Raw genomic sequence first — 17,291 nt, 5'->3', positions numbered from 1 at the left:
TTCATTAGGCCCAAGAAGGGGACATCAATAGTTGCTACGAGCAACTATTGATGAAGTGCCACATCAGTGGCTAAAAGCAAGGGATTCCCCTAATGAGCACTGCTTTTGTTATACGAAAGTTACTTAAGAAAAGCTCATTTCCTGCTGTCAGGTTTTTCTTTGGAGGACTGGAAGAAAGGCGCGCAGGGAGAGTGCAGAAAGGGGGACCAACCAGAAGAGAAAAGCACATACACAACACTATCTCCTTTCGGAAATCCCATACTCGAGGACTCTCCTGCAACATGGCTGTGTCCTTTGCAATAACGAATATCCCATCTAAAGAACAACTACAGATTCAACTGTAGTCAAGGCCCACAGACTCAAACTCTAGACAAGGAAATGAAATTATGCTCTGTGGATATGAAAGCGCTAGCGGCAGCAGCAAAATAGAATGTAAGTGGTGGCTTTCGGTATATCCTGCTCTAGGTTTTATAGTTTACAAAAGTTCTAAATGTAGATTTTTTCCCTTAGAATTATTCAAAGACAGAATATACTCAAAGACTATATCCCAGGCAGAGATTCCACCAAAACATCTAAGCTGCCCTTCTCAAAAATATATTGGGTGAAAGAGATATTTGGGGGCAAGGTGGGAGAGAGGATAATAGTGGAAGAGATGAAAGCAGCTTTCACTATTATTGTACATAAGGCAAAAAGGAAATCTAACCCTTGGGGGAAAAAACTCAGAATGTGGCTTCTATCACTGTTAAAAGCTTTATGGAAGCAGATTACGAATTCACAGTTATGCTATTTACTTAGCCTGCTAGGCCCATCTTAAATTAAGCTTGCTGCCCACCGTGACCTGGTCATACCAAACAGCCCTTACCTCCTCTTCTTTCTCTTCCTCAGTGTCCACAATACTGCCACGATCACTGCCTACAGAGCCTTCTGTTGAGAAGAGAGATAAGGGTCACCACACCAATATTCACAAGAAAATGTCCTTAGCTCAAAATCACAAACCACCATACAACAGCATCACAGAGATCTTGATAAAACCATCTATACCCACTTACTGGAACTGAAAGTGTCATTATGGTGAGGAATTACATATTTATGTAGTCTTGAAGTATCTCTCCCCCAAAAAATTATTCATTACAAATAAAAAAAAAACTTGCTTGTACTCTTTAAAGATGTCAGGGTCATAAAAAGCAAAGAAAGGCTGAGAAATGGCATCAGATTAAAAGATAACTGAAGATTTGACAACCAAATGTGGTGGCTGGTCCTGGATTGAGTCCCGGACCAGAGAACAAAAGAGAGAGACTGTAAAGGGTGTCACTGGGACAAACGGCAAAATGTGAACATAGCAGCAGATTGGATAATACCCTTATGTCCAGGAAAATATCCTGGCTTTGTAATTCTACTGTGATTATACAAGAGATGTCCTTGTTCTTAGAAAACACAAACAGAGGATCACCTGAGGTCAGGCGTTCGAGACCAACCTGCCCAACATGGTAAAACCCCATCTCTACTAAAAATACAAAAAGTAGCCAGGTGTGGCGGTGGGCACCTGTAATCCCAGCTACTCAGGAGGCTGAGGTAGGAGAATTGCTTGAACCCAGGAGGTGGAGGTTGCAGTGAGCCGAGATCGCGCCATTGCATTCCAGCCTGGGTGACCAGAGAGAAACTCCGGCTCAAAAAAAAAGAAAGAAAGAAAAAGAGCCAGGCACGGTGGCTCATGCTTGTAATCCCAGCACTTTGGGAGGCCGAGGCGGGCAGATCATGAGGTCAGGAATTCGAGACCAGCCTGGACAATATGGTGAAACCCCGTCTTTACTAAAAATACAAAAATTGGCCAGGTGTGGTGGTGCACGCCTGTGGTCCCAGCTACTTAGGAGGCTGAGGCAGAAAAATCGCTTAAATCCGGGAGGCGGAGGTTGCAGTGAGCTGAGATCGCACCACTGCACTCCAGCCTGGGCCACAGAGCGAGACTCTGTCTCAAAAAAAGAAAAAGACAAAGAAAAGAAAAAAAGAAAACACACAGAGAAACATTTAGAAGTAACAGGGCATGAGCATGATGTCTCCCAAATAGGCTCAAGACAAAATATTACATATATGTAGAGAACAATCAAACAAATGTGGTGAAATGTTAACTGGTAAACCCAGGTGAAGGGTATATGAGAGTTCTTTGAACTATTCTTGAAACTTTAATGTAAAATTTGAAATTATTTTAAAATAAAAAAGAAATGTTAAGGAACAAAATTATTTGGTGAAGAAAAGTACCTTCACTGGACAGCTCTCCAAGACCTACATCTTCTTGTTCCATGAACAGCTTTGACCCAATGAGATATGGTAAAGGACGATCAATGTATAGATCCTGTACATCATGAAAGGAATAGGCTGTCAAGCATTTCAGTTGAAAACAAACTTACATGTGCCACCTGATACCCTGTTCCATCTGACTATCCCAAACAAGCTACATAACGAAGGTGGAGAATAAGAAACACAGCAGGACTAAAAGTTAAAAAAAAAATTCTTTTTTTCACTGATTTTTTAAAAAGTCAAATCCTAGGTAAAGATGTCAAGGTAAGGCCGGGCACCATGGCTCACGCCTGTAATCCTAGCACTTTGGGAAGCCAAGGCGGGTGGATCACTTGAGGTCAGGAGTTTGAGACCAGACTAACCAACGTGGTGAAACCCCGTCTCTACTAAAAATCCAAAAAAATTAGCGGGACATGGTGGCGGGTAACTGTCATCCTAGCTACTCGGGAGGCTGAGGCAGGAGAATCACTTGAACCCAGGAAACAGTGTTGCAGTGAGCTGAGATTGCACTACTACACTCCAGCCTGGGCAATAAGAGCAAAACTCCATCTCAAAAAAAAAAAAAAAAAAAAGCCAAAGTAAAGCTGTATCACACAGAATCTCCCTCCCCAAGGGCCTAATTAACAAAATTTAACAAAAATGGCAAAAGCCTACCAAAAGTTTATCAGCAGCAAGCAAACAGGGAAAAGGGTACAACCTCCTAGTATAAGGTCCAAGAAGAGGAGGACCAAGGAAAGAAACTGAACATTCTGGTGAGCTGTCCCCTAAAAAGCAGTACTAATGAGACATAATATATCTATATATTTTAATATAAAAATAGATTAGGCCGGGCACAGTGGCTCATGCCTGTAATCCCAGCACTTTGGGAGGCTGAGGCAGGTGGATCACTTGAGGTCAGGAATTTGAGACCAGCCTGGCCAACGTGGTGAAACCTAATATCTACCGAAAATACAAAAAATTAGCTGGGTGTGGTGGCGCACACCTGTAGTCCCATTTACTCAGGAGACTAAGACAGGAGAATCTCTTGAACCCAGGAGGTGGAGGTTGCAGTGAGCCAACATCACATCACTCCACTCCAGCCTGGGCAACAAGAGCGAAACTCCGTCTCAAAATAAATAAATAAATAAATAAATAAATAAATAAATAAATAAGATTATAACTCAATAAACAGAAGAACAATACCCCCTAGTGGTTCCACACTGTCGAATTTAGAAAAGTTAAGTTGGTAAAATAAGACCAGATGAGAAAACAGAGTGAGGGCAGGAGACTGTGGCCCCAACAGCACATGCTGGAGATCCGCCCGTGTCAGCCGTCTACTCCTGTCAGTCCCACACCACACACACATTAAAAATTTAGGGTTGGTCGGTTGCAGTGGCTCCCACCTGTAATCCCAGCACTTTTGGGAGGCCGAGTCGGGCGGATCACTTGAGGTCAGGAGTTCAAGACCAGCCTGGTCACCATGGTGAAACCCCGTCTCTACTAAAAAATACAAAAATTAGCCAGGTATCATGTTACATGCCTGTAATCCCAGCTACTTGGAAGGCTGAGGCAGGAGAATCGCTTGAACCCAGGAGACAGATGCTGCAGTGAGCCGAGATTGCGCCACTCCAGCTTGGGCAACAAGAGTGAAACTCTGTCTCAAAAAAAAAAAAAATAGGGTCAAGAAAGTGCTCCACCCTTGCACAGCCTCCTACCTCCACTGCTGAAGGAAATGCTGCCCTGTCCCCTGTGAGGCATTGCCCTTTGGCAATGATATCTCTTCCTTGTCAAAGGACTCTGGGGCAGGGGAGAATAATTCTGATGTTTCATACAACAACAGAAAGATTGGGAAGGTTAATGTAAAGGTTCAACGACGTCACAGCAACCAATGGAGCATAAGGCAAAGACAGCGTTAATTTGGACTAATTCTCACTGACTCAGAAGACATCCCCAAATCCTCCTACAAAAGAAAAGTGTACCTCCACAACTTTCTCTGCAAGGGGAAAAAAAAAAGAGAGAAAGTGCTGTGTGTCTTGGAAGTATCAAGTGTGGTCCAGGCAATCCATTTCCCAGAGTCCACTGCTGACTTTTAAAGGCATACAGTGAAAATCCAAGCAGCAAGTGTACCGGTCAGTGCCAAATGATCTGCCTCAATTTGGTGTGACTCAGCAAAGCTCAAACTGGAAGAGAAATGTGCAGCTACAGAATGACTAGAAGAGTTTGGTTCAGGCTGGGTGCGGTGGCTCATGTCTGTAATCCCAGCACTTTGGGAGGCCAAGGCAGGCGGATCACCTGAGGTCGGGAGTTCGAGACCAGCCTGGCCAACATGGTGAAACCCTGTCTATATTAAAAATACAAAAATTAGCTGGGTGTGGTGGTGGGCGCCTGTAATCCCAGCTACTCGGGAGGCTGGGGCAGGAGAATCGCTTGAACCCGGGAGGCAGAGGTTGCAGTGAGCCAACATCGTGCCATGCACTCCAGCCTGGAGGACAGAGCGAAACTCCGTCTCAAAAAAAAAAAAAGGGTTTGGTTCTGTGGCATGTTTTAATTCGGAAGGCCTTGTGTGTCACAAGGCCTCTTTCTATAAATCACTGTGGTAACTTTCTGTGTTCACTACCGAGAGACTCTGTGTCACCCCAATTGTCTCTTTGAACGATGTGGGAGAAAGTCTGTCAAGCAACCAACACTCACTAGGCTATGAGGGAGCCTGGACATGAATGCTCACAGCAGCTTCATTTGTATTTAATAATTGCCCAAACCGGAAACAACCCAAATGCCTTTCAGTTCTTCTGCAGTCTTCCTTAGCCCAAGCTACATAATTTCAGGTTCCCAACACTCTCTGTCTCTTTTGAGCCTCCCCACCCTTCAAACCCCAATTCAAATATCATCTTTGCCCCAAAATTCTAGCTGGAAGTCAATTCTCTCTCAGGGCATTTACAATGGTTACTCGTATGTATGTCTCCTCTCTCCCACCAGACTGCAACACACACCTCGAGAGTAGAGGCCATGCTCTGCATCTTTGCACCCCAAACTTGACATGTTGCCTTGCACCTCACAAGTACTCCATCAGTGCTCAGGTAAAGCGAGTCTTTCTGGTGGAGTCAATGTGAGACTACTAAGTGACATACTCACTTCCCAGAGGTTAAGTCCATGACTTACTAATCGTGTGCCCAATTAAAGTAGCCCAAACATAATAGTTGTGCAATAAATATTTAAGTTGAATGTCTTCACCTTTGGTTCAAGGATCAGTTCCACCCGCCCATTAGCATCATCTTCCTCGGAGTCTGAGTTTCCTGCTTTGATATCAAGTTGCTCAAAGGCACTGTCCAATACTTGTAAGCCATAGTTCACAGCCTCCTGGACTTTAGGAATGAGATCTACTTCTTTCTGCTCTCGTGTCTTCTCCTACAAAATAAATACCACGCAGTATGGGTCTCCAATATACTGATACTGCCCCAAGACAATACTGTGAATGTTCTCTAAAGCCTAGCCTCAAGCTCCAAAAAAACTTACTAAAAATGTTAAAAAAGTCAAATTCTGCTGAATGCCTTGACACAGACTTTGGAGTAAGACTGTAAGTTTTAAATCCCAAGTTTGCCCCTTTCTGGACATGCATCAAACTACCTAAGGTTCCAGAGCTCAAGGGTCATCGTCTACAAAAGCAGAGGTACAACTAGTGTGTGGAGAAGTATCCCAACAATGAATGCACGCTGTTTCCCCACTGCTGGAGGGCCTAGACTCTCAGACTCACCATGACTATCCCACGAGCCCTGGTTATCCCTTGGGTAATTTTAGGTGTTAAGACTTAGAAGGAAGGTCACAGAGGTCTCATTTTTCAATTACAGTTTAAAGAGACAAAAAAAAAAATACTGGACAATTACAATTATTTTATAAATCTGTTCTACATCAAAAGGGGGTCATTTTCATCTCTGGTCTATTCTGTGTATACCCTACAACAATGCCCCACTCAAGAAAAAAGGTTTGTTCATATCACCAACGGGCTGAGAATCTCCCTCAGGTGTCTTCTTCCTGCAACAGCAGCTCTCAATGGCAGTCCCCACAGACACAAGTGTGCCATTGTGAGAAATACCGAAAAATATTTAGTGTCATTCCCCACCCCTCACAAATATTCTAGAAGGAACCAAACCACACAGTGTTGTTCTGAGGGCCAAAGGCAAAAAAAATCCTACGAGCATTTTAGTCTTTCATCTCAAGTACTGAAGTCTTTCTAACTGAACTTTTTTGTCTTGGTTGTGTATTTTTCTATTTGGATATGCTTGATTCTGAGTTAAATAGCTAATATTGTACTGAGTTTGTGAAAATGTGTATGAAATATATAGCAGTTTTTAAAAATAGTACACTAAATACCTATCACCTTCAAATTAAACCCTGAATTGGTATAACCAGATACTACTGCACTTAAATGGCTAGCAAATCCTTGAGTTCTATTAAAAATAAAATAACCTGCTGGGCACAGTAGCTCATGCCTGTAATCCTAGCACTTTGGGAGGCCAAGGCTGGCGGATCATTTGAGGTCAGGAGTTTGAGACGAGCCTGGCCAACATGGTGAAACCCCGTCTCTACAATAAATACAAAAAAATTAGCCAGGCGTGGTGACACACGCCTGTAGTCCCAGCTACTCGGGAAGCTGAGCCAGGAGAATCACTTGCACCCAGGAGGCAGAGGTTGCAGTGAGCTGATATCGTGCCGCTGCACTCCAGCCTGGGCGACAGAGTGAGACTCCATCTCAAAATAAAAAAATTTTTTAAATAAAAAATAAAATAAAATAACTTTTTTTTTTTAATGCTGGCAACAGGCAGAACTATAGCTGGTTTCGAATACCCTTTTCCTAGTCTAACAGCTTCATCTGTTACAAGTAATAATTGCTGACAAAGCGCCAACCTTTACAGGTGATCCATATTTTCTGAATAAATGAGAACAAAATCAAAGCTACTCCAATAATAAACTTATTCACAGTCCATGTGCCTTCCTGAGTGGAAGAAAAAGAAATCTCTGCTGGAGTGCTAAGAAGTCAGTGTGACCCAGAACCTCTTAGCTATGTTTTGGGCTCTGGTGTGAGAAGATCTCAGGAAGAAGGCTGGTCCATCTGTAACTCAGGAAGCCACAGGAAAAAAATGACCTCTGTGACCCTCCAAATCTGTAATATGTACTATCTGGCCCTTTACAAAAGAAGTTTGCTGACTTCTATTCTATTCTTATACCAGAATTCAAGGATTTGATCTCTGTATTAGTTAATACACTACATTTCAGAAACGAAGGAAAGAATCCCCTCTTGGGCTGCTGTCAGGAGCAGTCCCTCCCTTTCCCAACCCCGCCCACCATCCCCCAGTTCCCACATAACACATCGATCTCCACCACACTTTTCAAAGTCAGAAACTCAGCTAAGAGTGATTTTATACAAGTACCTGCTCTGTTTTTTCTGCCTCAGCCTTAAGTACTGGCTCCTCCACTTCTTCATCGTATACACGCTAAATATGGAAGCAAACTCAATGTTAAAAGGTCAACACGTCATTGGAAATAAATCACAATATAAGAATTCAACACACAGTAACTAAGAACAAAGATGGGGAAGGAAATGGTTATTCAACAAAGGGCTGAGACCACTACCAGGTGGGTGTCCGTAACAGTGGGTCATGGACAAACAGCAAAGAATAGTCCATTCACCAAAAAAAAAAAAAAAATTTTTAAATACAAATGACTAGGAAACATGATGAAACTTTAACCTCGTTGTAAACCAAGAGTTGCAAAAACAGTAAGATATCAGTTTTCACACCTTTTCATTTAACCTAATAATGTTGATGGGCAATGATACAGTATTTTGACCCCAGGTTATGGAGAATGTCAACTGATGTAATTTATCAACTAGGAAACTAGAACTTCAGGATTTTGAACGAGGAAAATGGTAAAGGCAAAACTTATTTTCATTCAGTTGCTTAAAATGGCTGATAAATTTTTATTATCCCATTTGTATGAAAGCAGAGAGAAAAATCTACCACTGACTTGCCAGAAAGGCTGGGCATTTGACTAACCCTGACAGCATGGGTAGGCAAGACTCTCTTTTCCAGAAAAGACCCACTGCTCTGCCAAATCACTGTGATTCTTGGTTTTTAAAATCATTTTTATGTTTTAAAAACTACCGAAGTACAACATGCTTGTTATAAAAAGTCAATATAGGCCAGGTGCGGTGGCTCACGCCTGTAAGGCCAGCACTCTCTGAGACCGAGGCAAGGGGATCACTTGAGCTCAGGAGTTCAAGATCAGCCTGGGCAACATAGTGAGACCTCATCTCTACAAAAATACAAAAATTAGCCAGGTATGGTGGTGTGCACCTGTAATTCCAGCTACTTGTGGGGCTGAGTCAGGAGGAACTCTTGAGCTTGGGAGGTAAAGGCTGCAGTGAGCCCTGATTGCACCACTGCACTGCAGCTTGGTTGAAAAAGTGAGACCCTATCTCAAAAATAAAATGAAATGAAATTAAAATTTTTTAAAAAGAAAGAAATAAGAAGTCAATATAAATGAACTGATGAAAATCTTCTGGCATTAGACAGTGGCCGTGATTATAAAACTTTGAGTACAGTAAAAACCACCAAACTGTATACTTTTTAAAGGACTGAATTTTATGGTATGTGAATTCTATCTCAATTTTTAAAATTTTAAGTCAATATAAAGGCACATGTAAAAGAGATGTATTTTTAAATAGTTCCCTCCCTATCCCCAACCTGATCCTTGGAATACCCAATTTAAGCCTGGTGTGTATGCTCATTTCCTGAGGCTCTGAATACAAATATAAGCTAACACGTGCATATATTTAGAGCTCTCCTACCCTTCCTGCTTATTTATTTATTTATTTAGAGACAGAGTCTAGCTCTGTCACCCAGGCTGGAGTGCAGCGGCAGGATCTTGGCTCATTGCAACCTCCACCTCCCAGGCTCAAATGATTCTCTTGCCTCAGCCTCCCGAGTAGTTGGGATTACAGGCGTGCACCACCGCACCCGGCTAATTTGTTTTTGCCCTTTTTTTTTTTTTTTTTTTTTTGAGATGGAGTCTCACTCTGTTGCCAAGGCTGGAGTGCAGTGGTGCGATCTCAGCTCACTGCAAGCTCTGCCTCCTGGGTTCACGCCATTCTCCTGCCTCAGCCTCCCGAGTAGCTGGGACTACAGGTGCCTGCCACCATGCCCAGCTAATTTTTTTTGTATTTTTAGTAGAGATGGGGTTTCACCATGTTAACCAGGATGGTCTCAATCTGACCTCGTGATTCGCCCACCTCGGCCTCCCAAAGTGCTGGGATTACAGGTGTGAGCCATTGTGCCCGGCTGAAACTGATTATTTATTATTTATTATTTATTTATATACCTAGAGAGGGATTTTACCTAGAGAGGGAATAAATAAATCTTAATAGTCATTCCCAGATTCTATGCACAAATGTGTAGAATTCCCTGTCACTAGCAGCGTACTCAAGTGCCCCTTACCCAAACCTTTGCCAGCAATGGCTCCTGTCCACCCATCTTTAAGTATCTGCCAATCTGATCAAACAATGTTGTTTTTAAACGATCATATCCTCTGACCCAAAATTCTACTTCTTGAAATTTAGCTCCCATGAAAATTATCATAAACGCAAACATCAGAATGTTCATGGTATCATGATTTCCAGCAGAAAGTCACAAATACCAAATTTATAATTCTATGCAATTCCAATCAAACGCTAATAAAATATTCTGTGGCACAATATAGTAAGATAATCCTGCTGGGGGCTGTGGCTCACGACTGTAATCCCAGCACTTTAGGAGGCTCACGCCTGTAATCCCAGCACTTTGGGAGGCTCATGCCTGTAATCCCAGCACTTTGGGAGGCTCATGCCTGTAATCCCAGCACTTTGGGATCACCTGCAGTCAGGAGTTTGAGACCAGCCTGGCCCACATGGCAAAACCCCATCTTTACTAAAAATATAAAAATTAGCTTGATGTGGTGGCCGGTGCCTGTAATCCCAGCTACTCAGGAAGCTGAGGCAGGAGAATCGCTTAAACTTGGGAGGCAGAGGTTGCAGTGAGCCGAGATTGCACAATTGCACTCCAGTCTGAGCAACAAGACTGAAACTCTATTTCAAAAAAATAAATAAATAAGTAAAAGATAATCCTCAAATTCACACAGAAAAGTAAAAAGCCAAAGATTGATAACCATGACAATTCTGAATAAAAACAGATTATGGGGACTTGCCCTAATAAGACATTAGAAATCTGCAGTATTTAAGATTATGATACTGGCAAACAGCAGAGAAACAAAACAAACAGCAGAGGGCAGAAACAGACCCACAATTCCATGGAGGCCTGATTTTATTTTCACATAAACACACACAAACATTCATACATAATAGTCAATGAAGAAAAGAACAACTACACAATAAAGGTTATCTATAAGGGATAAAAATGAAATCCCTCTCTAGGTAAAAAGAATAAAAAGTTGGCCAGGCATGGTGGCGAACACCTGTGGTCCTAGCCAGCTATTCAGGAGGCTGAGATGAGAGGATGGCTTGAGCCCAGGAGTTTGAGGCTGCAGTGAGCTGTCTGCACCACTGAACTCTAGCCTGGGCAACAGAGGGAGATCCTGTCTCAAAAACAAAAAAAGAATAAAAAGGCAGAGATACCAAGGAATCCCCACCCAAAATGATTAGAGTTAAGGATGAATATGGTGGGTAGGCACCTTTGAAGCAAATGTGGCAAAATACAAAACCACTGATGCTAGGTGCTACATTTTCTTAGCACTTGTGGTTTCTCTCTGAACTTTTCTATTTATTTATGAAACATTTCATAAATAACATTTAATATTAGAAGATTATTAAATAAATTATGATACGGTTTAAGAACAAAAAAATTAAATTCACAAAAGTCTCAAAGATGGGTTAAATAAGTTCACATTAAGAAAAAAAGTAGGCTGCAAATGTAAATACACACACACACACACACACACACACAGTCATCTAGAAAAGGTTAAAGTTAAAAAACAAGAACAGAAAAAAATACACTGAAAAGTTCAATGGTTGGTTAATTTGGGGTAGCTGATTTTTTGTAGGTTCAATTATTTATTTATTTATTTATTATTATTTTTTTGAGACGGAGTCTTGCTCTCTCACCCTGGCTGAAGTGCAGTGGCGGGATCTCGGCTCACTGCAAGCTCTGCCTCCCGGGTTCACGCCCTTCTCCTGCCTCAGGCTCCCGAGTAGCTGGGACTACAGGCGCCTGCCACCACGCCTGGCGAATTTTTTTGTATTTTTTAGTAAAGACGGAGCTTCACCGTGTTAGTCAGGATGGTCTCAATCTCCTGACCTCGTGATCCGCCCACCTCAGCCTCCCAAAGTGCTACAGGCGTGAGCCACCGCACCCGGCCTACTGTAGGTTCAATTCTTTTAAGCCTGATGTCTGCATGGGAAATGGACTTAGAATATATGTGCTAAACGTTGAGAGGCTCCCCTCAAGCTGAGGAAATTTCACATGATTTTTCTTTTTCTTACTTTTCCTAATTGCTCTATAAAGATCAGGGATTACTTTGGTAATTTTCAAAGTCAGGACTCCAAAAAGTTAAGTAAATCTCAAAAGTGAGACTTTAAGACCTGGCAGCTACCATGGTTACCTATCAGCAGCCTGCAGCTAGAAAGCCAAACACGACATCTAAGAAACCTAAACCCATGGGACCTAAAGCCCATGGGATCTTTTCAGGGTGAGCAGGACTATGCATCCTCAAGTACTTCATATCCAGCAGATAACCAATGCTAACTTCTTTCATCCTCACCTGCTAAACTCACAGCTTCATGTGTTTTGTGATCAATTTACAGTCAGATAGCTATACCCAGGACTGTTAAATATCTCTGGTATTGCTCCTCATCTGGGGAGACAGGGTAAAAGGGGAAAGTGGGGAACTGGGGAAAAAGGGACCAGGGCTGGAGAGTAACAGACTATACACAGCCCTGGTCCCCTTTCATTTATGCGTACTCTCATTCATTCAAATATTCACTGGATCCCTAAATATCAGGCTTGTGCTGGACCCCTCAAATATATTTGTTGTTAAAAATATGGGGCTTGATTTAGCGGGAGGGTCCAACTCATCAAATCCCATCAATAATTGTAAAATTACAATTGTAAGAAGTCTACTAAAGAATGTGATGCTTCAGCTGCTTTTATCCAGGGGGTCTGCCTAGTGCAGAGGGTCCAGGAGGAAGTAATATAATTGAGCAGAGACCTAGAAGACAGACAGATGTCAATCAAAGGGTAGAGGCATAGGAAGCAATGTAAGCAAAGGCCCCGTAGCAGCAGAGCATATGGCATCTCCAAAGAATGAGAAGGCTGGAGTGTCAAAAGCAAGGGGCATTATGTAAAATAAAGCAGGTCTAGGGGGAGAGGGAAAAACCTGTGCAGGAAATTATATGTTAATAAGGCTTTTGGGCTTTACCTCCTTCTCTCTAATTGCTGAGTACTTGACAGTTTCAGCAACTCCATCTGTTTCTTCAATAGAAAAGTAGAAAAGGAGGGGAAAATGACCAAAATTCAGCTTTTATAAATCAACAGGAAGATGATCTGGAAAATTAACCCATTTATGCCTAGTGTCCCATTATTGGAACACTAAGCTTGTCAGAGTTATGTATATCCTACTGCTCAAGGTCATTGCCAAGGTCTGGCTTTTCACAAAAAAAATTCTAACCTTGGGCATAAACAGGTTAATTTGTTTCATTCTGGAATTTTTTTTTTAATTTTACAAAGCTAAGATTTGGAAACAATTGACTTTAAAAAGAAAAAATCCTCCCTCACCAGTTCATTTAACAAACTAAAGTCATTAGCTATGGCACTTGCTATTTCAGGATCCAATTCCTAAATTAACAGATAATTAAGCCTTTAGAATTGTGTTGCCTTCTAATTAGACACTAGAACACTGGCCAATGTTAATTAGTATTTCTTCTCCCTCCAAGTCCCCTCTTGAGCCTTTACTAATGGTATTAATTTCTCTTGCCCTAAAAAGTCCTGACTGTTCTCGCCCTAGAAAGTCCGGATTGTTTCACTAACTTTATAATATAGTTTGCAACTTTGTGGCTGCCCCTGAGGCTAATTAATAAAACCCAGAAACCTATCTGACTTTGAATGTTTCTGATAAATTACCATGAAACCAAATGGCACCATAATTCAAGCTGGAATTGTAACACCTAAGTACTGATGTCAGGGTTTGAAAATAAAACATTAAAAAGCCAGATTGCCGGGTATGGTGGCTCACACCTGTAATCCCAGCACTTTGGGAGGCCAAGGCGGGTGGATCATGAGGTCAGGAGATCGAGACCATCCTGGCTAACACGGTGAAACCCCATCTCTACTAAAAATGCAAAAAAAATTAGCCAGGTGTGGTGGCGGGTGCCTGTCATCCCAGCTACTCAGGAGGCTGAGGCAGGAGAATGGCGTGAACCCGGGAGGTAGAGCTTGCAGTGGGATGAGATTGCACCACTGCACTCCAGCCTGGGCGACAGAGTGAGACTCTGTCTCAAAAAAAAAAAAAAAAAGCCAGATCACTTACAAATATATATCAGCAACTATATTTTTTCAGAGTTTTATTAAGCATTAGCTGTTTTCTCAGTATTATCATGCTTTGCCACAAATGAAAAAAACCTATAGCATGTGGCCTTATAGAAGGTCTGGGAAGTAATTAAGATTTGGCAGCGGCAACCAGCACATCAGGAGAAGAGTTCTGGCTGCAGACTGGAAGGCAAAGGGGCATCAAGACTTAACACTAAGGGCCGAGCGCAGTGGCTCGCGCCTGTAATCCTAGCACTTTGGGAGGCTGAAGTAGGATAACTGCTTGAACCCGGGAGGCGGAGGTTGCAATGGGCAGATCGCTTGAGGTCAGAAGTTCAAAAGCAGACTCACCAACATGGTGAAACCCCATCTCTACTAAAAATAGAAAAAAAATTAGCCAGGCCTGGTGGCGGGAGCCTGTAATCCCAACTACATGGGAGGTGTGGGCAGGAGAATTGCTTGAACACGGGAGGCGGACGTTGCAGTGAGCCGTGATGGTGTCACTGCACTCCAGCCTGGATGACAGAGCAAGACTCTGTCTCGGAAGAAAAAAAAAAAAAAAGCTAAGGCTAAAGGGATGGAGAGATGGATGGAAAACAGGAAATCCCCAGTATTGGACAGAAATAAAGAACAATTACCAAAACACAATAAAACAAAACCAAAAAAACTCCACAAAAACTACATCATGGAAAACTCAGAATCTACGAAAACTTGGCTAGAAAAGAGCTGGAGAAAAGATAAGACCTAAGACTGTGATTGAGAAAAATTGTATGATGTTCCCCATTTCTTCCCACTGAAGTATTGATCTGGTACCGATCTAGTACCAATCTGGTACAGGCACACTGGGTACAAAGTAAACTTCCCTTGCCGGGCGCAGTGGCTCAGGCCTGTAATCCCAGCACTTTGGGAGGCCGAGGTGGGCGGATCACGAGATCAGGAGATCGAGATCATCCTGGCTAACTCGGTGAAACCCCGTCTCTTCTAAAAATACAAAAAATTAGCCAGGCGTGGTTGCACGCGCCTGTAGTCCCAGCTACTTGGAAGGCTGAGGCAGGAGAATGGCGTGAACCCGGGAGGCGGAGCTTGCAGTGAGCGGAGATCGCACCACTGCACTCCAGCCTGGGTGACAGAGCGAGACTCCATCTCAAAAAAAAAAAGAAACTTCCCAAATCCTTTGGGACTCTGGTGCTGCAACACTGACTGCAGAGAAGTGCTGACTACCTGATCCAGCAAGAAAAGTACGGAATGAAAAGAACAGGAGTGCTTAAAAGGACACCAAATTAATCTTGATGAAAACATTATGGGGCTGTGCACACCAGAGAAGTTGAGTCTAGAGTCCCTGACTTTTCCAGTGAGATAGTCAGGACCAAGCATGGACATTCTGTGTAAACAATCAGAAAACTACTGATTTTACTTGAATACATTTTTTTTTTTTTTTTTTTTTTTTGAGACGGAGTTTCGCTCTTGTTGCCCATGGTGGAGTACAATGGCAGGATCTCGGCTCACCGCAACCTCCGCCTCCCAGGTTCAAGCGATTCTCCTGCCTCAGCCTTCCTAAGTAGCTGGGATTACAGGCATGCGCCACCATGCCCAGCTAATTTTGTATTTTTTTAGTAGAGACGGGGTTTCTCCATGTTGGTCAGGCTGGTCTCAAACTCCCGACCTCAGGTGATCCACCCGTCTTGGCCTCCCAAAGTGCTGGGATTACAGGCATGAGCCACCACACCTGGCCGAATACTTGTTATTTTTCAAACTCATAAGTACTCCTTTGCTGTTAAAGGAAATAACTGGCAAAGAGATCTCTAACACCTTTATTAATGTCTTTATTTTACATATAGCTCTCCAAAAAAAGACAGGAAGTGGCATTTAACTCGAGCTATTAAAAAATGCACAAACATGCTGCACAAGTTGACTACATGGCATTCTCTTAACTATTCTAAATCTTGGGCTTTTTAAATAATTTTGTGATTCTGAAAATTTTATTACTTTATATCTAACAATCTCAGGAGATCGCTTACTTTAATAATCCTTTTTCCACAAATGAATGCTGATATTCAGAAAGTTGGGACACCCTATGAGAAACACAGGTCTGTTACCTAAGCTTCCTCTCCATCCTCATCTCTTAAGTCTCCACTCTGCTCCAGCCATACTTACTTCCTTTGTATGCTGGAATTATACTATTTGCCAAGGGAGAGGCTCTATCTAATTTACCTATGTATTCCTACCACCTAGAAGAAACAGTAAATAGACAAAAATCACACATAGATTTAAGCTCAGTAATCTGTTTACAGTTGATTCCATATTGTAAGTTCAGCCATCATAAACTTTAGTTGAGAATATTGCAAGCAGACATATATATCCCCTGAATATAATTTATCAGAACAGAATGACCCCAATCAACAACTGAAACCATATGCTGGTGTCCAGAGGGTCTAACCAGGTAAACAGCTGTCCTTACAGATCACGCCACAACAAAGGCAGTGTGAGTGCCACACAATTCAGCACAATTGCTGACTACTCTCAAAACTGACAAAAGATGGAAGCACCGAAGTATAAGAAAATGTTATCATTAGACTTTTTTAGAGGCTTGGAAAAAAGGACTTAAAACTTTACAAATAAAAAAGAGGTATTAATCCCAGAGAAAAAAGCTACAATACCAAGAACCACACTTCCACCAAAATTTAGGAGGGAACCTAACAGTAAGTTATTTAAAATTACAATTTCTCCTACTCCCAAAAAAGGAATTATAATATAACTAAATAACTCACATTCTCAATGAACTGGGTATTAGAGAGCATAAGGAAGTCATTGAAGACATTATGCAGGCGACAATCTGTGGCTTTGGTTTCCCGAATTAGTCCGTCCACTTGTTTCTTGATTTCATGGGTCCTAGAGATAGTTTGCTGTGAGAATTCCTGTAGAAACTGTAGTAGCTATTTTAAAAAATAAACATACAGTAGTATCAATGTTACATGTAACTATTCTGCATGTCACATCAAAAAAGAACCCATTTCCTTTCACCTTTGAGTGTTAGAATGTGAAAGAAATGCTTTTTTTTTTTTTTGAGAGAGTTTCACTCTGTTGCCTGGGCTGGAGTACAGTGGCACCATCTCGGCTCATTGCACCTCCCGCGTTCAAGCGATTCTCCTGCCTCAGCCTCCCGAGTAGCTGGAATTACAGGTGCCCGCCACAACGCCCAACTAATTTTGTGTATTTTTAGTAGAGACGGGGTTTCACCATGTTGGCCAGGCTGGTCTCGAACTCCTGACCTCGTGATTCGCCCACCTCGGCCTCCCAAAGTGCTAGGATTACAGGTGTGAGTCACTGTGCCCGGCTGGAATGCTGGTTTGACAAGTACTAAAACCAAGTGACATTGGAAAACACTAAGAAAGCTCATCAAAAGAGTGGCAGTGAGCTAATGGACACCTATCTCATTTCTGGAAAAATTTA

The 17,291-nt window shown here is 42.3% G+C and overlaps 1 protein-coding gene across 25 annotated transcripts in view; it reads right to left on the bottom strand.

Moving 5' to 3' along the window:
* The window catches only part of LOC107973302 (WASH complex subunit 2A), a 65,258-nt gene that overhangs the window by 46,792 nt on the left and 1,175 nt on the right, over nucleotides 1–17,291 (bottom strand). For 24 of the 25 annotated variants that reach the window (XM_054659590.2, XM_054659567.2, XM_054659574.2 and 21 more), the window contains exons 3-7: nucleotides 16,610–16,774; nucleotides 7,701–7,763; nucleotides 5,506–5,679; nucleotides 2,257–2,350; nucleotides 863–924 (exon numbers count right to left, since the gene is read on the bottom strand). In XM_054659590.2, the coding sequence (XP_054515565.2) occupies nucleotides 863–924; nucleotides 2,257–2,350; nucleotides 5,506–5,679; nucleotides 7,701–7,763; nucleotides 16,610–16,774 (558 nt within the window). Of the gene's footprint in view, nucleotides 1–862; nucleotides 925–2,256; nucleotides 2,351–3,677; nucleotides 3,772–5,505; nucleotides 5,680–7,700; nucleotides 7,764–16,609; nucleotides 16,775–17,291 lie in introns of those variants that run through there. The other variant, XM_054659589.2, reaches the window with a different exon arrangement.

This window comes from Pan troglodytes, chromosome 8 (assembly GCF_028858775.2).
Source record: "Pan troglodytes isolate AG18354 chromosome 8, NHGRI_mPanTro3-v2.0_pri, whole genome shotgun sequence".
NCBI lineage: Eukaryota > Metazoa > Chordata > Mammalia > Primates > Hominidae > Pan > Pan troglodytes.
Note: the sequence above shows the minus strand (reverse complement) of the source record. Positions and strands in the feature narration are given on the sequence as shown.